This window comes from Prinia subflava, chromosome 3 (genome assembly GCF_021018805.1).
Source record: "Prinia subflava isolate CZ2003 ecotype Zambia chromosome 3, Cam_Psub_1.2, whole genome shotgun sequence".
Classification (NCBI taxonomy): Eukaryota; Metazoa; Chordata; class Aves; order Passeriformes; family Cisticolidae; genus Prinia; species Prinia subflava.
Window position 1 is genome coordinate 16,952,973 of NC_086249.1, and position 27,802 is coordinate 16,980,774.

General features: G+C 47.2%; 1 protein-coding gene across 1 annotated transcript; it reads right to left on the reverse strand.

The window, feature by feature from the left end:
• Positions 1-406: 406 nt before the first annotated feature.
• ATP1A1 (ATPase Na+/K+ transporting subunit alpha 1) lies at positions 407-27,310 on the reverse strand. Its single transcript, XM_063394070.1, has 23 exons — positions 27,098-27,310; positions 19,519-19,623; positions 18,248-18,307; positions 17,042-17,245; positions 16,574-16,687; positions 15,925-16,059; positions 15,651-15,768; positions 14,904-15,172; positions 13,687-13,885; positions 12,213-12,322; positions 10,695-10,829; positions 9,979-10,171; positions 9,336-9,511; positions 8,662-8,798; positions 7,292-7,442; positions 6,600-6,768; positions 5,851-6,005; positions 5,377-5,500; positions 4,435-4,580; positions 4,178-4,308; positions 3,499-3,600; positions 2,300-2,391; positions 407-1,861 (listed from the first exon to the last, which is right to left on the reverse strand). Exons 1-23 carry the CDS (start codon positions 27,107-27,109, stop codon positions 1,833-1,835), a joined length of 3,066 nt encoding a protein of 1,021 aa, XP_063250140.1. The 5' UTR covers positions 27,110-27,310; the 3' UTR covers positions 407-1,832.
• Between the last annotated feature and the right edge of the window lie 492 nt (positions 27,311-27,802).

The window sequence follows — 27,802 nt, forward strand, 5'->3', positions numbered from 1 at the left end:
TGAGCTGGACCTTCAGGGGTCCCTCCTCACCTACCCCTTGGAGTCTTAGTGAGAAGCTCACTGCTAAGGCTGTTAAAAGCTGAAATGTCAGGGAGAGTAACAGGACCTTTTTTCTCTTTCTTTTTTTTTTTGCCAGCATCTGACAACCAACACTGATTTTGCAACTTCACTGCAGTAGGTCTCAGGCACTGTGACCAAAATGTTTAAGGAAGTGTAATGGCCAAGTCAAGGAAGTGTCACGCCTGAGTGGACTGAGTGTCATTTCTGCATCACTTCTCAGTCATCATCAGACCCAGTAACATACATCCCACCTTTTTTTCTTCCTCCCTCAGTACAGCTCATCATCTCCCCTTCCCAACTGGGATCACCTCACGCCCAGTTGCATGAATTCAACTGTTAGCATGGGCAGACTCCAACAATTGGAAGACTTTATTATTATTTTTAATCATCTCCAACTGGGGGTTCCACAGTAGAGTGTCCAAGACAAATTGAAACAGTTGCCACCCTCAACTTCTCATTTTTTCCCTCCCTAGTGCTCTGAGTTTATATTGTTCAGTACATGAGGTAAGCGACCCAGGTTTAAAACACCACCTTTAAAAACCAAAAAGTTATGAGGAAGAAGGGATGAGAACGTGGAGTTTTAATTGCAGAGCATTAAAGTGCTGTGGTTTAGTGATCCTTTGCAGAGGTAGACACAAATCTAAAAGGGGCACAGACCAGTAGTTTAGGAACAGGGCTTGAAGCATCTCCAGCTTGCTTTAGCATAACAGCACTAGGAACAATGAGTAATTAGGACTTTATGGTGACTGCCCACATGCAAAAGACCAGCTCTCTCACAGAGTTCTCACAGAAGTGAGCCATACAGGCATTAACAGTAAATCAAAGCATACAGAAAAAGGTTAGATACTCAGAGGGAAGCAGCATGACTCACTTCAGCTCACAGAGACAGCTCAGACCCCAGATAACAGCAACACCTTCCTCAAAAGTGGAGGATGCAGAATCCATGATCAGCCCCCTGCCCTCATGCCACAGGAGGCACAAGCCAGTATGAGGATGGGGCAAGTGCCATGCAGAGGACACAAGGAAACACTATCCCTTGCTTGGCTAAGCAAGCAGGAAAATCAGTGTCAACTTTGAGAATAAGGCTGCTTGGATCTAAATGCCAGTCAGTGGAAGCCTGTGCTCTCAGAATGCAGCAAAGAGCCCCTTAAGGCAGGCCAGCTCTTCACTCAATGCTCCGTTTGCTCAAAGAAGCCAAAGAGCACAGTCAGAGGCCAGGAAGCTTCCTGAGCTTTAGGCTGTGAGATGCAAGTGGTGGCAGTTTGTCACATGAGCTAGAGTAAGGTGCACCAGGGCTTTTACACATGCTGTTGTCTGTGGGTCAAGCAGCTCTGCTTCCCGATTACAAAAACAGGAACCCAGACACTAACCCTTGCACTCACCACCACACCCTGAGCCAGGGTGGGGACGCTGCCCTGAACCAGTTTTTGCCTGGAGAAAAACATCCACCTAAGACCATGTGGGGGCATCCTCTTATAATCCATCTTTATTTGTAAAAATCCACATATAAAATCTTCGGTTTCCTTTTACAAAAACATAAAGGCACATAAAACTACTCAAACTCTCATCCCCCCTGGACTGATGGTCGGACACTCCCCCCACCCCAACCTCCCCCTTGCTTTCTTCTCCAGTCCATGTTTCTTCATGTTTCCTTTAGTTTCAGCTCACTTCTGCTCAGGCACAGTTCTGCTCTTGCAAAGATGAAGTATGCACACAGGGGAGGTGGTGGAGCGGTGGCATGGGCTGTGCGTGGAATGTTTTACAGGTACTTTTTAGTAGTAGGTCTCTCTTTCCACCCAGCCTAAAGGAAAAGAAGGGAGAAAGCAGAATTAGTCTCAAGGCAAACCAAATATGAAGTTCATGAGAGCTCTTTTTAGGGTCTTGAAAACTTGCACTGTAGCACCTGTAAGTGACCTGTCACAATGGGAAAATACTGCCTAATTGATGTTCTCCACCTTTCAGGACCTCTTCCAGCTTTCTAGTACTACCCAAGCATTAATTAGTCTTTTCCATCTACTTCAGTGTATCTGTACTTTTATATAATGGGAGAGAATGCAGGGACAGCAAGAAGTCCTTAATTTGAACGAACTGCACAATTAATGTTGAAGAAGGGGAAAACACAGCAAAATACAGCCCCAAATAGTGCTCAGGCATCCCCAAGCTTTGCTGGGGCTTCTGGAGGACTCAGCAGCATGAAGAGGTGGGGAAGGAAGCACACAGATGAGCAGCACGTTCTTACCGCCAGGGTTGCGTCTGATGATGAGCTTTCTGACTTCATCATACACGAATATGAGGAGGGAGTATGGGAAAGCACAGAACCACCAGGTTGGCCTGTTTGGGAGAGGAGACAGTGAGAACACAGGCTGTGGAGATGCTCTTTGCCTGGCACAGCTCTGACTTGATGGCATGCTCACGTGCAAGAAGGCTGGCATGACCCAGCTTGCCAGTTCAGCCTGGCTGGGGTTCAGTCAAGAATCCTCCAAGCCAAGAACTACTACCAGGTTTTCTGCTACAATAGATTAATCCACTTTTGGACAGTAATTCCAACACAAGGTGTGTCATAGCACCTTTGCTCATCTCTGTACCAGCACCTCCCCACCTACCAATCAAGCAATATTTCCTGTAAGTACATGACCTTTGTGCCCAGAGCTTTGCTCACTGGAACTGTACTGTTCCCCTCGTGATTTGATTTACTAACATCCAGCTGCTGCAGGCACTGGGCAGAGGCCAGCTTTCTTGTAAGGAAATGCTCACACTTCAGCACCCAAATCCAGGCAACGCTTTGAATGGAACGCAAGATGTATCAGGATTTCTTTTTTTCCATGAAGATTTCATGACACTTAAACTTTGAACAGTCCTCTGGCTTAGGACTAAAGCCTGCCATGAAGTGTTGCAATGCTGTTGAGCAACACTTAAGATGTTGGCACCTTTCCAGCCATTAGGAAAGTTACTGTGCATCAACTGGTCATCTGCATCTACGTAGCAGCTCTTAAAAGATTTTACTACTTTTTCTCTTCCCAAGGAACGTAGGAAAAAGGCACAAGACGTCATCAGCAGTTCTCTAGCACCCAAAAGTCATCTGGCCTAAGGTTTACAGTAATACAACTGGCTTTCTTTGGAGCTGCAGTACCTTATCCATAAAAATACTCCATGCAAGTAAGCGCAAGAGGCAGCTGCACTAGAGCACACTGGTACTGAAGGTGTATTGCTGATTTTTAGTGAGGCGCTGAACAGGAGGCTCCTCATGAACATTCCACACACAGTGAAGAAACCCCCGGTGTGCCACAGGACAGCAAAGGATCACTGACACACTCCAGCCTGAACTCTTAAGACTAGATTTGATGCTCCACTAGTTCACAACTATTTTTTCCATCTCCCCACCCAAGCACTATTGTTCTGTGGTACAATCTGTTACACAAAAAGCATCATGCAACTTACTTCAGAGGATACATCCTTAGAGCAACATCCATCCCAGGGCAGTAAGACAGGAAGGCAGCCAGAGCAGTCTCCTCAAAGAGACCAAATATTAAGATCTTGTTCCTAGAAGAGACAGGAAAGAAGTCAGTGACAGAGTGCTCTCAGAGATGACATCCTAAAGAACGTCTAGTTGCCAAATGGGAGTGAATGGAAACAGACATTCCAGGCCAGCCCAGGAGTTCATCAGCTGGGGACTACCATGCCATCCATCCAAGGTGACAGCAGTTGCCATGCTGGTATTTTAAGCCTCTTCAGAGACAGTTCATTATTAAGTCAACCAACAATTGCTTTTATCACAAATTCAGGAGGTAGCTGGGGTTCATGCCATGAGATAATCTCTTGATGTACAAGATCAAGAGATCAAGGCTGGGTGCTGGAGTGTCAGTGCCCACTCTTTGAGGTGGGCTGGCTCCCACTGACAATGCCATCAGAACCCACCATTTCTTCCTCTCAGCCTGACAACTGCAAGTCTACAAGCAAGTACTACAAGGAAGGGAGCACTCAGTCTTCTTTTACCCACTACCAAGGCAGTCTGGTCAAGACTTTTGCCAAAACACCTGCTGGGATGAAGGACTAAAATGCTGTGTGCTGGAGACCACACAGAGTGAATTCTAAATCCTCCATGGACAGGCTGACTTACTTCATCCCTTGCTGGAAGACAGAGTTTCTTCGGGTCTTACAAATGATCAAGTCTGCCCACTGCACCACCACGATGCTGACAAAGAAGGCTGTATGGCAAGTGAACTCCACTATCTTCCTCTGCTCGTAGGTCTAGGAAGCAGACAAAGCAGAAAGCATTTGTTCAGACTTGCTGCCTTTGCTCTCAGGTGCTCACACCAAGTTCAGCAGGCGTTAATATTTTGGCTGGCAGCCTCTAAGCTGTGCCTCAAAACTTACCCATTGCTGCCCATAGCTGTCTTCCACATCGTTAATCCATCGGTCATCCCACTGAACTCTGATCCCTAGCAAGCCAGAAGGCCAGAACCCATTCTCTGCCATGATTACAAAATAAGTGAAGAAGCCTCCAAGGGCCTGGATCATACCTAAACAGGTAAGAAAGGATTGTAAAACTGGTAAGGCTACTGAGCAGAGCAATTTTAATAGTGAACAACAGTTTGCAGGAAACACTAACCACCTTGAAAATGATTCCTAGTGGGGCTCAGTGTCCCAAGCAGCAGCTGTAGAAATAGTTCTAACTATTTCTAACTAACATCAAACTCAGCTGCAACCCTTTAGCTGAGCAGCTTCTGCCCCCAACTTTGTACAGAGTTACTTCTGTTCTGCCCAGCGCTTTGATGGCACGGTACTCAAGGACACAAGATAGAACTCCCTTTGTATTCTCATTATGCCTTGCCCACCCCCAACCCTTGCAAAATACAGTCAAGAAGGTTCCCAAGGTCTGCTGCAATTAAGCATGAGCTCCCATCCTGTGAACTGGGCACGTCTCTGTAGCTGCCTTTAATCAAGACTCCTAATGCTGTGTGTTCAGGGATACGCTGGAGAGAATCCTTTACTTCTAATTAAACTAACAATGGGATCTATGTTCTTGCTGAACAAGTCTGAACCAGAGGAGAGCTGGTTGTCAGCCAGCTCCTTTACAGCGCTGTGCAATTAAACAAAATTACTGTGAAAGCGATTCAATGGATCAAGCTGCATAAGCCACCGCTATGAGCCATGGAGGAGGAATCGTGGCAAGTTCTTTACAGCCTGAGGTTCTGGTTTGTACACCCCAAACCTCAACCCTACCAAAATAAGCAGAGCAGTCACTGACTCAAGACTGTGTACAACCCCTGCTACCACCAAGTTCAAATTGGTGCCAGAGAAAACAGAGCAGCTTACCAATCTGCCCATAGGCCATGCTGATCAGCCGTTCATTCACCAGCTTGTCTGTTTTGGGATTTCTGGGCTGCCTCTTCATGATGTCACTCTCTGCTTGCTCATAGGCCAGGGAGATAGCAGGGACCTGAGGGTGGCAGGACTGCTGTTAGAAGAGTTTCAATTCCCCACTGCATAGTCTTCCCTGTCCCATATATTCAGCGTGAGAACCAGCACTCCCCAAAAGCCCCAGTTGTGATGTTCTAAAAGGATCTTACACCCCCTCCCCATGCCCAGTTTGTCCTTACAGGGAGCTGAAAGATCCTCAGACTCAACAGCCATGAGATGAATGTGAATAAAAGGAGTATCAGATGGTCATTTACTTTAAGTCAGAACACTAGATAAAACTTCATTTAAGTGTTTTCCTTCCACCTGTCCTTTCTTTAGCGAACCTAAGAACATCCACATTTTTTCTTGAGACAATAAAACGACATTCACCATGTCAGTGCCCAAGTCAATGCAGAGGATGGTGACTGTTCCCAGAGGAAGGGGTATGTTTGCAATGATGAAGATCAGGAACGGCGTGATTTCAGGAATGTTACTGGTCAAGGTGTAGGCAATAGACTTCTTCAGGTTATCAAAGATCAGACGCCCTGGGGCAAGGAAGAGACAACAGGTAACTCTCACTTGTCAGCAGAAGGCAGCCAAGCAGCTCACAAGGCAGCCTCACTGCTAACACCAAATGGCAAAATGCTGGTGCAGCAAATGACAGGGTTCTCTTGTATGTAAGGGTGAGACTGCTCCATGCACAGCAACACCTGTGGAGAGTGATGCTTTTGGTCACAGCAACCAGGGCTCACTGCATACAGCACTAGGACACTTAGCCTTGGTTTCTGGGCATCATCAAGAGCCCCTGGAGGGACCCTCTGTTGTGCTCCTATTTGAGAGCTTCTTCACCACCAGGGAGGAAAATGTCACACTCGGCTGGCAAAGATGACCGTAAGGTGACATGTTAGGCAACACAAAGTAGCTTTTGTTACTCAGCTGACTCCTACCCATCCCAAGGGGTCATGCTAAACACCCATGGAAAGGAATAAAACTTTGAAGGGAGGAGGAAAAGTGCTGCTCTCCTTGAAAACTCTTATCATGGAGGCAAGCTCAAAAAAGAGCTCTGCAGATGCCTCCATTTCAGAGGGGATGCTGAAGCATGTTACTTTCCCACCACTGCACACAAGTCATAGACTCACCTTCTTCAACCCCAGTGACAATGGAGGCAAAGTTGTCGTCCAGCAGAATCATGTCAGCTGCCTGCTTGGAGACATCCGAGCCAGCAATACCCATAGCAACACCAATGTCAGCCTTCTTCAGGGCCGGGGAATCATTCACACCATCACCTGTGACTGCTACAATGGCACCCTAGTCACAAAGAGAGCAACAGCAAGGCTGAAATCATCATGTACGGTGTTTTGGGCAGAAAAGCTTTCTCCCACCTTTCATATGAAGCACAATAAACTATTTCACTTTTCTGTAAAGAGACCTCAGTTCCTCCTTGTCCTGCCCTCATCCTTTCCCTGGCTCCTCCAGAGAACCATGCTGCTCTCTCCAAAGGAGACACTGGGCAACACATGAATGTATTGGATCCTCCTCTGCCAAGCACATCCAGAGCATTTAGGAATTAAGTTCACTAATGAACATCCAAGGATCAGAAGAAAGCCTCAGTACAAACTGAAGATGTTTTCCTGTCAGACCCTTAGATTGATGTATTGTAGAGCAGTCTGACATCAGCAGCTGAAGGCTGCTGACAGACAGATTAATCTGGCCCTTTACATGAGGGCACTGAGGAGACTTAGCCCTACCACTTTGACAGCAGAACTGCCTGGTAGTTTACATATGGATGTCTGGGCATTTCTCTAATCATCCTTTTTCTCCCTCTCTTTACCTGTCGCTGACAGCCTTCCACAATGATAAGCTTCTGCTGAGGAGATGTCCTGGCAAAGACAATTTCTGTATGGTGAAGAAGGATGTCATCCAATTGCTCGCTAGTCATGTCCTTCAAATCTGAGCCATGAACCACACAGGCTTTGGCATCCCTGCAAATAAAAAAAACAGTTTTACTTCACAATTTTCTTGTTAGCTGTACTTGCCCCATAAAAAAAAAGGCTCTTCAGTACTCTTGGGAAGGACCAGCTTCTGCTATGACTAAATACTAATCCAGGCAGCCTCTACACAGAGGTTTGATGCTCAAAATTCGAGAGGCAGATGGGGAACACCAAGAAAATTACAACGAAACAGAACAAGCAACAGACAAAAAACCTCATGAGGAGATTAATTCTTTGCATCAAGGCAAAGACTAGTTGTTTCCACAAATCTTGGCCCCTGGCTCAGGTAGTTAGCTTCCAAGGTTTCAAGAGATACTGCTGTCTTCTGCAGGCAATCCTTTGTGCAATAGATGATGACACATGGTTCTTCACATGGTTCACACCATGCCAGTTCCAACTAATTTACACCCTTTGGCCACAAAAGCTGAAAATGTTATATTTAGACTGGTTTGGTACCCTACATGCTGCAAAATACCACCTCTCCAGCCAGCATACCATCCCTCATAGGTCATGGGGACTATCCATGCAACTCTTGACATCACCCAGTTTAGACAGAAAAATTCCTTCCCCACCCTTAGAGCCTGCTGCTGACCTGCTCAGTCATACAGCCTAGCAAACCCCAGCCTGCACTGCTGGGTCTTGAAGTTACCCTCAAAATTTAAAAAAAAACAAAACAAAACCCAAGCAATTTCATTTCACAGGGTGTCTCTATTCACAGTTCATAAGCTACATGGCTGTCCTCCAGCCCAAACACAGGCTGGGTCAAGCTAAGCAATGCAGACAGCCCAGCCATTCTGCAAACAGCCTGCTTTATGCCAAAGCACATTTTCTGAGGATGCCTCAGTCCCAGCTAGACTATGAAGGCAAGCATTAACCCTTAAGAGGAAGGAGTTCCCTTTTTACATTTATTCTGCTTGTAGCTATGCACTAGTGTCAACTCCTGTACCTAGCATGAGTCCTGCTTGCTTTGTTCTCTTTGTTACAATCTTACTCTTAAGTACTACCCACACACAAGACATGCACATTTAAGACAGTCCTGTGCATTCTTCACCTAACTCATGATACACATTGAAGAGCCACAATATGCTGAGCTAAGCAAATGCCAAGCTTTTCATGTCCAGGAGAGAGATGATGAGGAATTATCTAAGGCAAGGAGAGAAGCAAATGCTTGATTCTTTGAACAGCTCTGGCCTTTCCCAGCAGACATTACCTAGGGTTGACCTGGCTGACAGGAATGTTGAGTCGAGCAGCAATATCTTCCACTGTTTCATTGCCCTCGGAGATGATGCCCACACCCTTGGCAATGGCTTTGGCTGTGATCGGGTGGTCTCCAGTAACCATGATGACCTGAAATGCACACAGACTGCCATGAAAGCCTGGCCTGTACTGCAGAGCAACGCTGCCAAAAGGCAGGGTCCCTTACACTGAAAAGGCCACATGCCTTTTGTTCTACTCGTGAGCCCTAGCACAGATCAAGCCTGAGGTACAGGCAGTAACCTGCTACCAGTATGAGAGGGATTGAGGTGGATGGAAGATAAAAAAATTGTTCATGTTGAGCTAATGGAGCCAGCTTTGTTTCCAGCCTGCACTTCCCTATCATTTTAGCCAGCATTGTGGCACATGCAGAACTCACCCTGAGCCAAATCATGTGCTTTTGGACACCAAGCTCTCAGCACCTGCCTGTGCCCTAGCAGTTTGGAATTTCACTTATTTTTCAGTTCGTGAACACACAACGGTTTGTATTTAACTTAGAAATTAATCCTGTAGTAGTTAAATCCTGATCAGTTACTTCATCTACTCACATTACATTAACACAGGAGGTCAAGGAAGCCTGTATTTCCACAGATATGAATTGAGGCAATTTTCAACCCAGGAATAAATTACCTTGATCCCAGCACTTCTGCATTTGCCAACAGCATCTGGCACAGCAGCACGAGGTGGGTCAATCATAGACATCAGTCCTACAAAGCAGAGTTTGTCTACAGGGAAGTTCAGGTCGTCCGTATCAAACTGGAAGCCATCAGGGAACTGATCATCAGGCAGAGCCAAGTGGCAGAATCCTGAAACACATCAAACCCACATTTACTCTGTTCCTACACATCAGGAGGCAGAGAGAGTGAACACTTATTGCTTCTGCAAGCAGCTACACAAGAATAACAGGGAAGCTTAGTCAGAGGTTTAGCCAGGGCTGTTGAGACAGGAGTCACGCTCCTATTCTGCTAACTCCCAGCTGTTGCTAGGTGCCCAGACACAGCCTGGTGCTTGTGCAGTGGAATAAACCCAATCCCGTGTGGTCCCACACGCTTTGCTGCATTTTCATCTCTGCGACTTCGCTGCCAGGAGAGACCAGACCCTGCAGGCTGCCTTTTAGATTAAAGGCAGGACTGTCCCTACATGAATTGCTGAAGTGACCTTAATGCTATGGTTACACTGCAGGAACAGAGTGACCCTTCACTTAATCTGTGAGGACTGCACGGGAACATGAAGGACAAATCTTTTCCAATGTAATAAGGCTGGTTTTCCTTACCTAACACTCTCTCCCCGAGGCCTCCCAACTCAAGGTAGGCATTCTGAAAAGCATCTTTCATTTCCTCATCCAGTGGTTGTTCTTTGCCATGAATAAGAATGGTGCTGCAGCGATCCAAGATCCTCTCTGGAGCTCCCTTCATCACCAGCAAGTAACGGGATTCTGATGGATTTGCGTTTTTGTGGATAGACAGCTAAGGGTGGAAGAAATTAATCTGTTCTATAAACACGTACTGTGAAGGACACGAGTAATAAACATCAGTGTTTTGCAACCATGGCAGCTCAGGGCCATGTGTGATATTCTGCTCTAGGTTTCATTTACCCACGCCTTAAAGAGGTTTACAAACTAAGGAATCTGTGCATTCTGTAGCACTAGCTAAAGATAACTGCAGGTGTTGAAATGACCTTTTCTGTATCCAAGTGTCACTGGTAAGGTTTCCCAGCAGTTCATTCCTATTCCCAGATCTGAGTTACTCCACGCTCTGTGCACTACTGCTACACAGGTTGAGAGCATGTCTGATCCTTTGTTAGCAGCTGCCACCTCAGTGTCAGTGCAGCTCCTACACAGCAGACTGAACTTGGACTTATAGAGCACTCTTCAAGCAAGTAATGGCTAGACAAGATTTGGGGGCCAGAACAAGTGTTGAGGCACACTGTGAGCAAGTTTACACAAGTACTTCACACAGCAGCTCTCCCTTCAAGAGGACACCTGCTTACCTGGTACTTGTTGGTAGAGTTAAATGGTATTTCCACCACTTTGGGATACCTTTCTCTCATCTCCTTGACAGAACCACAACACAATTCAATGCATTTCAGAAGTGCAGACTCAGAGGCATCTCCTGCCACTGCTCGCTGAGGAAAAAAGACAGCTATTAAAACATACAGCCACAGAAGATTGGATATTTAAAATAGATTTTAAGAGTGAATTCATCACAGCCCAGTTCCAGCTTCTACATAATATTATATGAAAGCAAAGAATAAATAGTTCTGTTGTCTAGCACCAATAAATACTGCATTTCAGAAACCCAAGCCTCCCATCTTGAGAGAGCAGCAGTCTTCTTGTAACAAAGTCAAGAAGCCCTTTTAAAGGGTCAGAGAAAGGCACATAACCAGGTACAGTCAGACCAAGTGAGGCTGGAGGGTAAACTCTGAGAACTGTTGTAAGCTGCTTGCCATGAAGAACAGCTAATATGAGCTGAAGAGTGGTGACATCACACAGAAACACTTTCATGTGCTCCTCCATTCCAGTATAACACCAGCTTATCAAGCCTCTGGGAGAAATTTGGTCTGTCCATGTGCCCCTTCCCCACAAAGGTTGGCACTGGTAGAGACGGCAGAAGGGGATTCTCAGCCCAGGAGATCTGTATGTGCTCAATGTCCTGGTGGAGTTTCCTTCACTGAAATTGAAGCCAAGTATTTCTTGCCCTTCTGGTCTCTTTGTCTGTGAGATTTTTTTTTTCATTTCTGTACTACTTTTTGGTATCTAAAGACTTCTCAAAACTCCCCTCTCCCAAGCCTTCCTTAATCAGGAAGAACTCCAGCTCTTTAACTTCAGGTCCCATTTTGTAGACTTAAGATACAGTCAGAGGAGTGCTGGGGAAAAATAATTTGTTCCATCATCTCTACTACCACTGCATCAGAACACCCTTGGGAATAAGTTTACTAAGCAACACGACTAATACTTGACAGATTATAAGCACTGTACAGTTAATTTCAGCCCTGGCTGGGTCACAGTTCAGAAGGAGGAATGTGAACTGGTGCTATGCCAGCATTTGCACCAGCACTGAAAGCTTAAGGAGACCTGCCAGTGAGAGCAGACAGTCTCTAGCCAGTCTCCCACAACCACTGCTCTCCCAGCTCTGATGTTTACTTCCCCCAGCACCAGGTGTTTGTAGCTTTGAAGTGTACAAATGCCAGAGATAGCAATTCCTGGAACAGCCAGATACTGGGAAATGCCAAGGAAAGCTTTCTGGCCTTTCCTAGCCCTGTCTGAAATATCTGGCCTCCCAAACTGAGTGTAGATGGCAGTGGATGGCAGAGACTCTGCTGTGGGAAAAATGTCTCTTGAATCCCATCTCCCCTGCCTGCAGCACACTTCCCCTAACAGTGCTAGGCTGCAGGAAAGAGTGGCAGCTACCTCTACTTTGTAGGTTCATGTGACTCACAGGATATAATCTCACTGCCATTAAGAGAGGATGAGGACAAAGACCAACACCTGTTTTTTTGGGAACTCACCTTGAGAATTGGTACATTTTCCTGGCCGGCCTGAAACACAGCACGGTTACAGAGACCTGCAATTCTGGACAAAGCAGTCCAAGTGGCTGAGCTCTTGTCAAAGGTAGCACCTGTAGCAGAGGAAGAATGTCAAAAAACCACCCCTCAAAAAAGTTACATAAGATCAAAATCCCACAGATTTAAGAGCAAGAAACCTTTATCTCACAAAGAGGAAACACTCAGAACATCACTACATCTTTCATTACTCCTCCCTTCCCAGACACTTGATGAGCAGCTGATTATTTTCAGACCAGAGGGCACAACAGCAGCAGTGCAAGAAAACACCTCTGCTTCCAAGATTCCAGTAATGGCCGTATCCAGCAGCAACAGAGGGACATGCCGACTAAGCCAAGGAATTCTGGACAGATACCTCCAGGCTGTCTCACTTTATTCATCAACCCAGGAACTGGATGAAATAGCGCCCAAAGGAACAATGCTTAAATAAAGATACTCTCTCATTCTGGCTCTTAAGTTGGCTTTAAAGGAGATGAACTGAAGAGACAGTTAACCGATAACCTAACATACTTTCCATGAAGTGAAATCCTCTAGGTTTATTTCCACTGCAGCCAAGCCAACCATTGCCAGGCCTAGGGCTTCCAAAAAATCTATTTATAGCTCATTACTTCGCAGTAGTGTTAAATAAAGTGGCTTTTTTAAGCTGTGCAAACAAGCACAATGTTTTGGACTGGTTCAGGGCAGGGTGCAGCAGCACCATTAGAAAAATGTTTATGTTAATAATGCGTTGCAAGCAAAGCATTTCACAAGGCAGACAACAGCTAGGATACTCCTGAATTTGGTTGTATTGAATAGCTTTGGAGAGATAAGCATTTCTCTCAGTTACACAGCACACTGAGATTTCAGATTCTTATCAACTAGGAGAAACTTCCTGCTGAAGTCTTACATTCATTGCTGGCACTATGCAAACACAACCTGGATGTTCTGGGAAAACCCCTGCCCAAAGGTAGCCATCTACTTCCACATGGGAACTTTCCATCTATGTCCAGCCTCAAGTAATTATTATTGGGGCCAACACTTCTGCTGTCCATACTTTCAACAGATTTAAGATTGAGCAATTTCATCAAGATACATTTTAGCAATGATAATCAGGTACTTGGCAAATATTTCTATGTACAGGACAAACATACAGGGCTGAACATTCAGGAGGCTCAAATTCCAATAGAGTAATTCTGCACAAAAGGCAGGCAATACAGAGTTTAAGGAATAAACAGAATCATGGTACAGTGCAAAGCTTTCTATGTGTCATTTCAGGTTTTTTTATGCTCATTCTAGACTGTACGCTAGAAGTCCTTGCATTGTCAACATCACTTGGACTGGAGAGCAACAAATACAAATTCTTAGAAGTACCAGTGTCCAGGAACACCCAGAAAAAGCCATTTTTTAATAAGATGCCTCAAGCACAGAGCGACAGTCTTACCACTCTGGTTCTCTGTAGTGTCAGCCTCGTGAATCTGATTGTCAAACCACATGTGGGCAACTGTCATGCGGTTCTGTGTCAGGGTGCCTGTTTTGTCAGAACAGATGGTGGATGTGGAACCCAGGGTCTCCACGGCCTCCAGGTTCTTCACCAAGCAGTTCTTACGAGCCATACGCTTGGCTGTTAGTGTCAGACATACCTGGGGACAAGAAAGAAGATGCCAGGTTAGATGCACTTGTGCAGTAACAACACCGCTGTCCAGCTCCATGTGCACATGGAATCACAACCAGCTTCCATGCCCTGCAGTGATTCCCTAACTCCTTGCTCATCCTGCCAGTGCAAAATAAATTGCAACACTTCAGTCCAGGTGCCAGGTTTAAATTACATTTTCCTTATTACAAAACCTCCAGAAAAGGCTTCAGCCTCCTGCTTCTCAGTGCATTAGGAAGGAAATAACATGCCTCAGAGTAACATTTCAGTCAAAGTGGCCACCTCCTAATCATAGCAGCTCTCAAAACAGGCGAAGGCAAGCTACATATGAGATGGCCCAAATTAGCTCTGGTGATAGGGCTTGCAAGCTGCTGGGGTAGAAGGTGAGCAGCTCCATCTCAATTTCTTGCTGGAGGCTCTTATCTGGTTCCAGATCCAAACTGTTCATTCCCTGGCTTGGTTGCTACTCTGCTTCCTAAGGCAGCATGGAAGCATTTTCTCCTGTCCACCACCACTCTCCATAGACCTAAGAACACCTAGATACCCTCACCACTTCTTCAGGAACCCAAACGTACAGAAACCTCTAACAGATCCTAGACCAAAACCAGGGGCTGAGCCAAGCTTGCAGGATGCTCTGCCAGCCCTAAAGGGTTGGAAGGGTGGTGTGCCTGTGGGAGTAGAAACCCTGATGGTTGTGGCAGGAAAACCCCTTCTTGCCACAGAAAAAGGCAGGACTAGAACACCTAGTCTTGCTCATTTCAGCTGTATGATGGCAAGCCTCTGTGCAGGTCTAACTTAGGGACCCATCTCCATGAGGTAAATTGCTGCAGAACTTGATGTTGATTCAGGCTATTAGTTAAAATACACTGAACTTATAAAGCCCAACCGTACACCCTCATCTTCCATTATTTTGGTGTTCACCTCTCTGAATTCACACTGAGATAAAACTCCACTTCCTTAAGGACCACATAAGTAACAAATTCATTCTTTTTTCCAACTTCACCCACCGTAACCGTTGCAAGCAGCCCTTCAGGGACATTGGCCACAATGATCCCGATGAGGAAGATAACAGCCTCCAGCCATGTGTACTCAAGGATGAGGGAAAGGATGAAGAAGGAGACCCCCAGGAATACAGCCACTCCAGTGATGAGGTGGATAAAGTGCTCGATCTCCATGGCAATTGGAGTTTTCCCCCCTTCCAGCCCAGAAGCCAAACTGGCAATGCGGCCCATCACAGTGCGGTCCCCAGTGCTAATGACAATGCCACGGGCAGTGCCTGGAAGAGAGGTGGGTTTCAGAAAACAAACAACCACAGCTTAATATCCTGTAGGTGTGGAAGAGATGTTCTGGGTGGGCTTCAGCGTGAAGACTGCCTACCCCCATACTCAGAACTACAACAGAAGTCCTGCCAGAGGTTCCTGCTTTCTGCAGCAGCTGTAGTACTTCATACAGCTCTGCCCCACAGTTCACATTATGTTATTTGCACTTCAATACTTTTTACATGTAATGAAACAGGCAGGCTAGAAGACACACCACACAGCTGCTCCTCTAAAAGAAGCAAGAACAGATGACCCAGTAGTGTGGTGGAGTCTTTGCCCATTCTACAGTACTGCAGTTGGAATGGGCAAGGACTTTGATGGGAGCTTCCACCCTGCTCTTGCATGGTCGAAGTAGGCTCATGGTGTGTTTCCAGTGCTTATCTGTACAGCTCAATACCATTGCTCATACTTCAGGGAAGTAGGAGACGCACATACCTTCCACACAGTTGGTGGAAAAGAAGGCAATGTTCCTGGTCTCCAGTGGGTTCTCATGGGAGAAGTCTGGAGACCTGGTTTGAGGCTCTGATTCACCAGTAAGTGAGGAGTTATCCACCTACAGGAAAGAGAGTACTTTATCATACACAAGCAGACTGTTGCCTGCTAGGTACTTCTCCATCCCTCTCCTCCACTCCAGCCCCCATTCACAGCATAGAAGACTAATTCCTCCTCCTTCAGAAGGAAGTTTCCCAGCAGCCTGTCACTACTGTACCTTGCAACCATGTGCAGATATGATCCGAAGGTCAGCTGGAATTCTGTCTCCTCCTTTTACCTCCACTAGATCTCCAACTACAACACCTTCAGCATTTATGCTCATCTTCTCACCATTTCTGACTACAAGTGCTTGCTGGAAGACAGTGAAGAAACAATCTATGTCAAAAGCAACTCCGAAGATAAGGCTCAAAAGATCTGAGAATCTTAAAATAGTTATGCTATGCTTCTACAAGGTTTCTACTTCTACTACGATGTTTATATCTATGTTATTTAAGAAAAAGAACTATTTTTTTCTTAATATAAAAGCTACTTGTTACCAAGGTAACAGTGTGATAGTTAGGTATGATCCAGATTGAACATGAAGGAATCCAAATTTTAGTGCTTATCACACCAGTTACTGAACTCCCCAGACTATGGAGAAAGTGTGCTATGATTGTTAAAAAGCTGGTGGAACCCACAGGTTTTCAGGAAATGCCTTGGCCTATTAGCAAACCTACTTGGAGCAGTCTCACAGATCCCTCAAAATTAAGAGCTAGTAACCCACATTAACAGCTAGGCCCTTGCAATTGGAGATGATGTTTAAAACCATTAATACCTTTGAACAAGCTATGGCTTGCCAGACCTCAAGGAAATTATTTATTCCATACCTGAGGCACCAAGTTCTTGAAGGACTCCATGATCTTGGAACTTTTTGCTTCTTGGTAGTAAGAGAAACAGCCAGTAATGATAACCACAGCTGCCAGCACAATACCCAGGTACAGCTGCAAAAAGCAGAGAAGGTGAGTCAGAGGACAATCTGGCCGAAAGGCTTCCGGTTTGTCCAAATAAACTGCCTGGCATTTAAGTGCCCCATCACAAGCATGAAGGTACTTGCAGTCTCTGTACATTCTGAACACAAAAGCTGTCCACAAGCTAGTGTTTTTAACACAACACAAAGGAAGTTGCCTGTTCATTTCATTATGTGGAAGCACTCCAAAACATGTTAAGCTCGCACACTGAATTTCCCGTGCTTATGGGAAAAGCTTCTGGACTGAATGCTTAAAGGAAGTTAATCTGCCTGGAGCCCAACAGGCTGCTTGGGCAGCCTGTGAGGTAAACCAGACATTTTCACTTACGTTATCGTTGTTGCCTCCCTCCTCCATCAGGCTCTGTATGCCATAGGCCAGGAAACACAGCACAGCACCAATCCACAGCAGGAGCGAGAATCCTCCGAAGAGCTGCCGACAGAACTTTACCCATTCAGGGGTGGTGGGTGGCGGCGTGAGGGCATTTGGGCCATCACGGGCCAGGATCTCAGCTGCACGTGCAGAAGTCAAACCCTACAAGAGAGGTTCCTTTTTTAGGTATTGGGGCAAGACCAGCTGCAGAAGGTAGGTCTGAATTTGTTCAAGTTCTACTGCAGCAACAAGCAGCTGCTAACAGGTAATGGAGATGTCCAAACCTGCCAGGGTTCCACAAGCGCAGGATGTGAAAGCTGAATGCCAAAACAGGAACTACAGGAAGCTGAATGCTACCTGAGGAGCTTGCAGGCCATGGGCCTACAAACACTGAAGAGGAGCAGGACAAGAAGGCTACAGCCACAAACTTTGAGCTCTGAGAACAGCACAGTGCCATCTACCCTCATCAAATTATGGAACAAGTGAAAGCTGGAGGCTATAAAAGTGATGACATGTTAGAACAACCTTCTAGGAAATTCAGCTTTCACTTGCCAGTGTCTTGGACACAAAAATGCAAATCTCTGGACTGTTATAAAGATCAGACTTGATGCTATTTGCAATCATGCAAGAAATGCATTAAGCAAAGCAAACAACAGCAAAAGTGTAAAATCATTGCAGTGCCTCTGCACTGGGCTCTAAGGTAGCCTAGGACATTTGCATACCTCTTTACTGCAGAAAGGCAAAATTTTAACTGCTACTAGCCATCATTATATCTCTGAACATGTACTGACTCTCTAGACTACATTTGCAACATAACAAACATTTGTCTTCATTACATGCTCCTCTGGAAAAAAGTAACACCAAGAATCAACTTGACCTTGAACAACTCAGAGGCAGGTAACACTGACTTTGTTAGAAGCAGAGTTGCTAAAGTATTGCAGTCAAGTTGTACAGTGGGAGGATAAAGAGAAGTACTTGTGAATTCAACAGCTCTCCCAAAGCCTGAGAAGCTTATCTGGGGGAGGGAAGATTAAACACAAAAAGAACTAAAAAAAACCCATACCAAAATCAGACCACCCAGATCTCCCTTTGTGAAATGCTCTGAGCTGCGGCTGTTTCTTTTCAGATCAGGGCAAAGCAGGAAGGAATACAATGTCTACCTACCCGACTCAAGTCGGTTCCATATTTACGATGAAGTTCATCAAGGCTCAGCTTGTGGTCATCCTGAAAGACAAGAAATAATTAGAAGAGAAAAGAATCTGAGAAAAGAGCTCAGCAATTTCATCCCCCACCCCAGATTTCCTATCTGTAACAGTTGGTGAGATAGCAGGACTCTAGTTCATCCTGTCTGTGAAGAGAAATCTCAAACTCATTCTGGAGTTCAGCACAGTCTCATCTTTAGCATTCTTGTGACTATTTGGGAACTTGAAAGCTTTTCTGAAAAAGTCTGACTTTCTCTCAGTGCAGTCCTTACACCCCCAGCAGATTCTGTGAAACCTCAGTGGGTGGGTTTCTTTGGTTGACAGAGGAATGGAAAGGAGTTGGGAAGGAAGGTAGGAACGTACAGAAGATTAAACCTGTAATTTCACACATTTTCAAGTAGTGTTGCTATATTAAGCACTACTTTGGGGGAAGTGTTTCTTTCCCCAAAGAGGCTTCTTTTCACAGCCAGGCTATTTTTCAGTTGGACAGAGTTAGTTCAGAGCAGTGCCTCACTTGAACGGCTGTACTGGAGGAGCAGATGCCTTAAGTATACTTGACTACCGAACACAGAATGTAATCTTTGAGCAATCTTTAGAATCCCCTCTTCCTAACAGAGGGGTCAAAAATGTTAAAGCCCAGTCTCAAACCCACAGAACAGAAACAAAATCTGCATCACCTCCAACGACAGCAGATCTAAGGCAGATGATGCTCATGGACAGATATAACATCATCCAGCTTTCACAGATGGAGACAGGAGACACTTCCCACAGCCTCAAACACGATTAAAAGAATACTACTGAGGTCAGTCTGAGCAGAGGCCAGCAGTAAATGGAGCTGCACAGCCTCAACTCCTCAGCTGGAATGAAAACAGCAGTCCCACTCACATGACAGCACAATAAAGCCTGTAATGCTGCTATGCAGAGAGTGCTTGCCTGGCTGAGGAAATACATCTATGCTGCGCTTTGGGTGATACAGGCAAGCAGACTTAGGTTCTATGTCAAGTGCCTTTTGAGAAGTGATGTTGCCAGGGTCTATTGTGTGCTCATTTTGATGCTGAAACACTTACAGCACATCTGGCTTGGGGACAGAGGGGAGGAGAAGGGAGATCAGCGCCTTCAGTCACACCATGCTGTCAGTACACCAGCTCGTTTCTCTTTTAGTCAGATTAGGCACAGGACTTTAGGCACAGCAAACATTCTTAAAGCTGCTCTTTCTGTTCCCTACACTCTTACCATGACAACTTCCTTTTTAAGCTCATCCATGTCCCTCTCCTTCTTCCCCTTCTTCTTTCCGCCATGTTCTGATGTAGCAGTGGGCTCATACTTGTCTCTTCCAGTCTGCAAGGGAGAACACAGCATTATTAGAAACCACTTACAGTCGAATTCCACAGCAGTAGACATGAACTACACACACAAGACTGCCAGGCAGACAAAATTATTACAGTTTATTAAAGTTGTCTACTTAAACCACAGTAAAGCCTTTGACACGGTTTCCAACAGCATTCTCTTGGAGAAACAGGCTGCTTCTGGCTTGGACAGGTGCACTGTGTGCTGGGTAAAAAAAAAAACAGCTAGGGGGTTGGACCAAGAAAGTGGTGGTGAACAGAGTTACATCCAGCTGGCACCTGGCCACCAGTGGGGTTCTCCAGGGCTCAGTATTGAGGCCAATCCTGTTTAACATCTTTATCAGTGATCCGGACAAGCGGATCGAGTGCACCCTCAGTCAGTTTGCAGATAATACCAAGCTGGGCAGGAGGGTTGATCTGCTGGAGGGCAGGAAGGCTCTGCAGAGGGATCTGGACAGGCTGGACTGATGGGCTGAGACCAACAATACATGTGTAATAAGGCAAAGTGCCGAGTCCTGCCCTCGGGTCACAACAAACACAGGCAGTGCTACAGGCTGGGGGAAGAGTGGTTGGAAAGCTGTCCTGTGGAAAAGGACCTGGGGGTGCTGGTCAGCAGTGGCTGCACATAACCCAGCCTGTGTCCAAGTGGCCAAGAAGGCCAGTGGCACCTGGCCTGTATCAACAACAGTGTGGCCAGCAGGGCCAGGGCAGGGACTGTCCCCTGTGCTCGGCACTGCTGAGGACACACTTCAAGTCCTGTGTCCAGTTCGGGCCCCTCACTGCAAGAAGGACACTGAGGTGCTGGGGCATGTCCAGAGAAGGGCAACAGAGCAGGTGAAGGGTCTGGAGCACAGGTTTGATGTGATGCACCTAAGGGAGCTGGGGTTGTTGAGTCTGGAGAAAAGGAGGCTCAGGGGAGACCTTATCGCTCTCTGCAAGTCCCTGAAAGGATGCTGTAGCCAGGTGGGGGCTGGTTTATTCTCCCAAGAAGCGACAGGCCAAGAGGAAACTACCTCCAGTTGTGCCAGGAGAGGTTTAGATTGGCTATTAGGAAAAACTTCTTCACAGAAAGGGCTGTCCAGCCCTGGAACAGGATGCCCAGGAAATTGGTTGAGTCACCATCCCCAGCAGTATTTAAAAGATGTGTAGATGTGGCACTTGGAGAGATGGTTTGGTGGTGGACTTGGCAATGCAGGGCTAGTGGTTGGACTCAATTATTCTAATGGGCTTTTCCAACCTACATGATTCTATGAAAGTTTTGCCACTACAATAAATAATGAAAATGAGCTAGTGAACAGAGAAGTCTGCTCAGTATCATCCCCAATACACAGATTAGAGCCAGACATTATGCAAGCCTAGCAAGGAGGAAAGCAAGCTACACACTATTCAGGCAGTCTTGACTTGAGCCCCGGCTCAAGCTGAAAAAGTGATGAAGAGCAGAAGAAACCAATTCCTGAAAGCAAATGTATGTTTCCTTCAAGGCATTAACTCCTCCTCCCCCATCCCAGCCTTCCACACCCTCTGGTGAGGAGGAGCAGCCTATCAACTGAAGATAAATAAGAGGTGTTACCTCTGGCTGGTCGATTCTGGGGGCTAGGTTCCAACACTTTCATTCTCAGTTTGGCAAACTCGCTGGACAGTTTACGCAACAGAAATCTGCTTTCAATTTATGGCAGTTTGAGCAGCAAGAATGGTATACAAAGCAGCAGTACACTTTTGCAGATTCAATCTGTGCTTAGTCCTGCTTACACTTCACAGAGCAGATGATTCGCTTAAAGCCTCTTTATTCAGTAGGAGTTTTTATTCACTTTTATTATGGTTAAGTCTACATGAAATCATGCAAAGATTCAGATCTAGTCATAATGGGGTAAACAAGCATCTAAGGACAATTGAATCATGACTTAGTGCACATAAATATCACTTAAAAGACAACCTTCTGTTCCATTCTGTGTGGGTCCCATTACATCCCTACACTCTGCCAAGTTTTATGCGATGAGATTTTCACCTCATAAGATCCCCAAGAAGAACTTTAAGATGAAACAACATTTAGTGGCACCAGAGTCAAATCTTTAACAAGATTAAGAAAAGATTTCAAAGGCATTGCCCTGCTTGTTCTCTGCACAAACACCTCAAGCCATGAACTGGACTCCCGAGAGTGATCTGGACACAGGAACTATTGTTTGGATCCACAACCTGTCCTGATGAGCAGCTAGCACAGGAAATTTTTATTATCTATTTCAAGTAGAAACTGAAACCAAAAGTGAAACTGCACGAAAAAGAAGAAATATCATTACTCTTCTGACAGAACCCATCAGTCACATCTAGACAAGGGTTTTTACTGTGCTGAGAAAGCTGTGTGCAACACTGCAGCCAGTCACACATCTCACAGGCACAGAAATCCCCCCTTGCCCTGCGCAGCAAAGGCAAGCTTTGCACGCCACTCTGGACCTGTGCAATGGAAACAGTTTTTAATAAGTGCAGCAGAGCTGAGCTATTTTCCTCGATCCAGGAAAAGGACACAGAACTACAGACTGTCAGCATTCCTGACATTCTCCTCCCTGCACCTAAACTCCCATTTCCCTTCTCAAAAAAGTGAGCGCCACAGTACTTAAACCAGCAAGGTCCTTGCATTCCAGCATCACAGGAATTTGCCTCAAGGCAATTCACAAAAAGCCACCATGAAGCATCTCTCTCAGCCTCTGAGGGAAACAACTTTGTCTTCTGCTGGAGTTATGGCAGACAAGTCCAAACACAGCCCTGCACAAAACACGTGCCTCTTGATTGCTGCTTGAGATGAGAAATGATCCCTAACAAAGGTGAAGGAGCCAGTGCCTTGTCTGACTACCATTCTATCACCTTCAGCTTCATTCCTTCTCCCCAAGGAAAGCTTGGCAAGCTTTTGCAGGTGATCTAAAAACCTCCTGGTTTTTTGAAATTTCTGTGAGAAATAAAGTTACTCAGCTCATTTGGGGCAGTGAATAATCCAGGAATATAGGGATGCTTAAGCTTTTTCAGCTGCAGCTGAAACAATCTACAAGTGGGCAAACATGAAAAGGCTCATTGCCCTTGTTCAAGCATGATTTGCTTTTAAAAAAACAAATTCAAAAAACCCAGCGATCAGCTGCAGTCAGAACAAAGAGTGGACAGAGTTACTTGTTTCTTTAAGCACCCAAGTATTTGGGTCCTAATGGAGTCCATCTTACAGAGGAGCTCAGCAATTCTTCAGCTTAAAAAAAAAGCACAATACTTCCAATTCTTTCCCTTCTGTTGCTTTAGTACATCCCACCCTTACTAAAAAGGTAAGTAGGAAAGTCAGGAGAATCAGCTTCAGCTCTTGTTACAGGATCATTTATTGCAGAATCTGAACTTCCTGCTTCATCATTCAAATCTGAACTTGACACACACATCAGAGTCCAAGTCCTGCCCCTGTCCTGTGCCTCCCGGGCCATTGCCTCCCTTCCTGCAGGATGAGCCCAATCTGATCAACAAAGGCTTGTGCTGGCTGGGCTGCCAGGGGGAGAGGTTTCCATCCCACCTCAGCGCTGTAGGATTTCCCTGCTCTCCCCTTCTTTTCCTGCTGTACAAAGAGAAGATGGCCTGGAACTCCACATCCACATCTTATCACGATTTAATCACATGGCCTGAACACAAAGGAAGGTCTGTCTCATCAGAAATGTCACCCCTGTTCCTTGACTTAGCCCAAGAACTGACTCATCAAAACTGCCTCAGAAAAAAACAATACAGCTTCTTTTTTTTCCATGCAAGATTTATTTTTTTTCCACTGGCTTAAGCACAACATTTGTACACACCAGCGTAAGAAGTTTTATACATCCCCCAAAAAATCCTATTGTCTTTCAGATACAGCTGATGATTTTCCGCTCTGGACTAATTGAGCCATTCATGGCTGATGTTCTCCATACAAGCCAGGACTGACCAGGAAACAGGAGGGGTACAAATGAGCAGACAAGCTCAGAAGTACCCTGTTCTAAGATCACCTAATCCAACAAGAAATGTCAAGTAAGAGCCAAAACAAATTATGCAGTCTCTGGAGACCTGGTCTGTTTTACTGCTTATGTCATTATAATCAATTGTGCAGAGAAAACAGAAAAGTTACTGTCCTGCTGCCTTATGAGACAGTAAATATATTAACCAGATGAGTCATAAAACTAACTCCGCCTATTGGACTGAAAACTCTGTTCCATGACCCTATGTAATCTTAGCAAAAGATGGAATGGCTTCTTTGGATCTTTCTTACCCCCTCCTAAGAGCTATGTTCAATCTCCTATCTTGAATCAAAAATTTCAGCTGCATCAATTGATCAGACTCTCAGCATCTAGGACAGTACAAGGCAGTTTTTACTAAACAGCTAGTAATTGCTAATTGTGGACAGACTGCTGCTTCCTAAATTATGAAAGGACAAGCTCTTCTCCCATGAGAAGAGATGTAAACCTAATCAGGCTTTTAATCATCAGGATAAAACAAGGACCACCCACACACCTTATTAAGCCCTCTCTGGGACAAACATCTCTACTGCTCTGGAGTTGTGTGAAGACCCAAGCGCAGAGAGGGCTTTCCAAATGTCATCACTGAACAGCTGAGCAGCCCATCCTGGGTGTTTTGATGCTGTGCCAGCCACAAAGAGTCACCTTCCTCACTCCTTCGCCTGTAATAAACAGTCACCGTAACGCCAGACAGTTCTAGTAGTTGACAAACACATCAAGATGAGGGGACTGGACAGTTTTCCCCATAGACGAGCTGGTGAAGGCTACCCCTTGGAAAGACCCAGATAAAGGGTGAGCTGCAGATTTCAGCAGGTCAGGATCAGAGTAGGTTGTACAGCTCACCTCACTTGCCAGAGCCCCCTGTCCTTGTTCCCTTGTTTTTCCAGAAACATGCATTGACTACGCCCAGGGTTTTCTTTGGCAAAAGGACTGTCCTCTAGCCATAGTAATAAAAAGTGAGCTGTCATAAAATAGCCGTAGTAATAAAGGAATGGGGAAGATGGGGGAAGGGGAAGGTAACATATTAAGACTTTTTTAATTGCACCAGATAAGGACTGCTTTGATTTGCATGATTTCCCCTCAGCTGGTTCCATTATGCAATAAACCTTCCTTGTTTCTGACAGGGGGAAAAAACCCTTAACTGGGGTTCAAGGAAATCTGAGCTAGCCAAGAGGTGTTTCTGCTCCACACAGGGGTGCTTGATCACAGCATCCAGCTTCAAAAAGTCTTCACTACTGTTTTCAACAGCCTACACACTCTTTTCTTGAGTTAGAAGATATGATCTGAATTAAGGATGTCTCCTCTCCATGGCCTTTGAGGCAGAGCTGACCTCCAGAAGTGACCCAAAGTACACACCACTGACTCCATGCTATGCCTGTGCAGTGAGGGAGATGGAGTGAAACATGCTGCTGTCTACAAACAGCTTCCAGTCAGCTCTGAACGGGAATGAAATCCAGAGTGCTTTCCTCTGCTACACACCCCCCTGTTGGATAATCTGCTTTTTGGGCTGCATAGCAGCAGCTGACAGCCCTCCCCTTGCCCATTACCATTTAAAGTAAAACAGACGCTCCACTCAGCTTCTCCTCACAGCCACAGAGAGAAGAAACTTGTTTTCTCACACTTTTTTGCTCTTCCATCCCGTGCACCTATGGGAAAGAAGTTTCCTTTCTGGACACCCTAACTCAGGGCAGGCACATGCTGTTCAGTGTTGCATCCACACTCCACCTTTCCCACTGCCTCGCCCTCTCCCATGCCCCTTTTTCAGGGGTCCCCAATTATCCGCATGCATTCTCACTGCTGAACGAGCAAATCTTGTGACTTGCTACCAGTAAGCATGAGGCAGCCGTATTATCCCTGCTGAATTATCCCTTGTGGCGGCGCTTCAGTTGCAGGCTAATTGCTTTATTATCCAGGCAACCTATGAAATCTGAAGTGGAGCAAGACAGCTTTCTACACTGGAAAGCATTTGTACCTTCTGTTAGTCCCACCAAGGCAGGCAAAGCCCCCAAAGCCTTTTGCACTGCAGTCCTACGTACACACACAACTCAAAGGCTGCTCTGATGATATAAACAAGATTCAGAATACTGCCCACACTGCCAAATCTCTCCTCAGTGTTTTATCTCATAAGATGAACTTGTAGGGTCCACACCACCTGTTGCCTACTGGATTTAAATACAACAGGCTAGGCTGCTAAACAACAGAAGGACTTCCTTAGGAAAAGAAGAAGAAGAAACCCCACACACAGAACAAATGCTGAGAGCCCACCCCACACACGCCTCAACCCATTTTTCCGAGCACCTGTCCATTCAGCCATGTCCTGCAGCTCTCCCTACTACTCATGCGGTTATGTCAACATTGCTGCTGCTGCACTGCACCGATGAGGACAATACAAAGTCAAGGCAGTGTTTGAACAGCGCTTTGGGAAGCACAGAGCACCTGTTGGCAGGGAGCGTGTTGCCACCGCTGCCACGGCCCTGCACGGGCACCCGCTCCTCAAGAAGAGGAGAAATCTGGGAATTTTACTGGAATGTGTCTAAACCACAAGTAAACACAAATCTACACACCTCCAACTACACAAAATGTACAGGGAAGCATTCGAAGGGAAAAAACAAACATCCAAGCCACAAACCCCAGAAACCGGTCTCCAGTTTTTTGACATAAAACAAAAGCAAAGCAAGCCGAGAGGTGCTTCTGCTCCACACATGGGTGCTTGAGCACAACATCTCCCAACAGCCCTCCACCACTATTTCCTTCCAACAGCCTTCCTACACACTTTTCTTTAGTTTAAAAATACGATCTGAGTTAAGGACTTCTCGCCCCTATAGCCCTATAAGGCGCTATAAGGTAGAAACAATACTGACACGGGGCAGCAAGCACTGCACAGCCCTCTGTGAGAATTTATCACGCCAAAGAACAGGAGACTTCAGGGGTGTCCGCCTCCCTCCTGCCACCATCTCTCATCACACCCTCACTGCTACCAACAGGCAAATCAGCCCTCATAACGCTGACGGCTCCTCTTCCCGCCCCCCCGCCAGGCCCTCGTGTCTCAAGGAAAGTCTAAAGTACTCCCAGGAGCCCGGCGAGCGGCCGCGCTCCCTCCCCAGCTCCGCAAGGCCACCAGATAACACCAGCCCCGGGGGCTGCGGGCGGGCGGGAGGCCCCTCGCCGGGGAGACACGGCCTCAAGGAGGAGCCGGGGGCTTTGGGACGCCGGCTCCTCGCCTCGGGCTCCGCCACGCCCTCGGCCCGGCTCTTCCTTCCCGCGGGCGGCGGCGGCGGCGGCCCTCGCACGCTGCCGGGGCCGGCGCCGCTCGCCAACGGCCGCGGCCGCCCTCGAGCCCGCCCCGACGGGGCCGCCCCGGCCCGGCCAGGCAAAGCGCAGCCCCGTCCAAGGGAAACGGGCACCGGCCACGGCCCGGCTCCTTGAATTTCCCACTTCCCGCCCCGGCCCGGCCCCGCCGCTCACCCCCTTGCCCATGGTGCCGGGCGACTGCGTGCGGGTCAAGCGGCGGAGGGCGAGGAACGGGGCTCAGCGGCGCCACGTGTCCCGGCCGCCGCAGGTGCGGAACAACAGGAGCACCGCGGCCGGCGCTCGCCTTCCTCTTCCTTCTCCTCCTCCTCGGCTCCTCGCCTTCGCCTCGCCCCCCTCTGCCCCCGCCCGGGTCGTTCCTCTCTGATGCCGCAACCGCGCGCAGCTCCGGCAGCCGCCGGCTTCCCGCCGCATAAAGAGCCTCGCTCCACGCCACGCCCAGCCCGTTGTGCCCCCGCCCCGCGGCGCCGAGGGCGTGAGCGGGGCCGGGCCTGGGGAGGGTGCGGCGGCCGCGGCCGGGCAGGAGCAGCGCCCGCGGGCCCTTCCGCCGTGCCGGGTGCGTGTCGGGGCGGGGGGCTGCCCTTGGGGCTCGCCCTGGCTGCCCCGGCCGCGCCTCGCCGGAGCTAGAGCCCCCTCCGCGGCGCCCGTCCTGTGTGCGGCGCCGCCGGGCCGGGGCTCCCCGGGCGCCCTGCCCGCCGCCCCGGCCGGGGCTCGGCCCCGTGGCCGCCCGCAGCCCCAGGTGCCGGTTCCCCTCGGGTTTAGCCGCCGCTCGCTGGCAGGCTCACAGGAGTCCCGGTGCTCCTTTCCACCCACACGCTTTCTGCTGGGCATGGTCCCTGCCATGCTGCCAACCTGCCGGAG

Excerpts from the sequence above, each read along its gene's own strand:
- ATP1A1 (XM_063394070.1), bottom strand. Across the intron at positions 9,512-9,978 it reads CCTCGGGGAGAGAGTGTTAG|GATTCTGCCACTTGGCTCTG; the intron begins GTAAGGAAAACC and ends GATGTGTTTCAG. Across the intron at positions 6,006-6,599 it reads TGTCACTGGGGTTGAAGAAG|GGCGTCTGATCTTTGATAAC; the intron begins GTGAGTCTATGA and ends TCCTTGCCCCAG.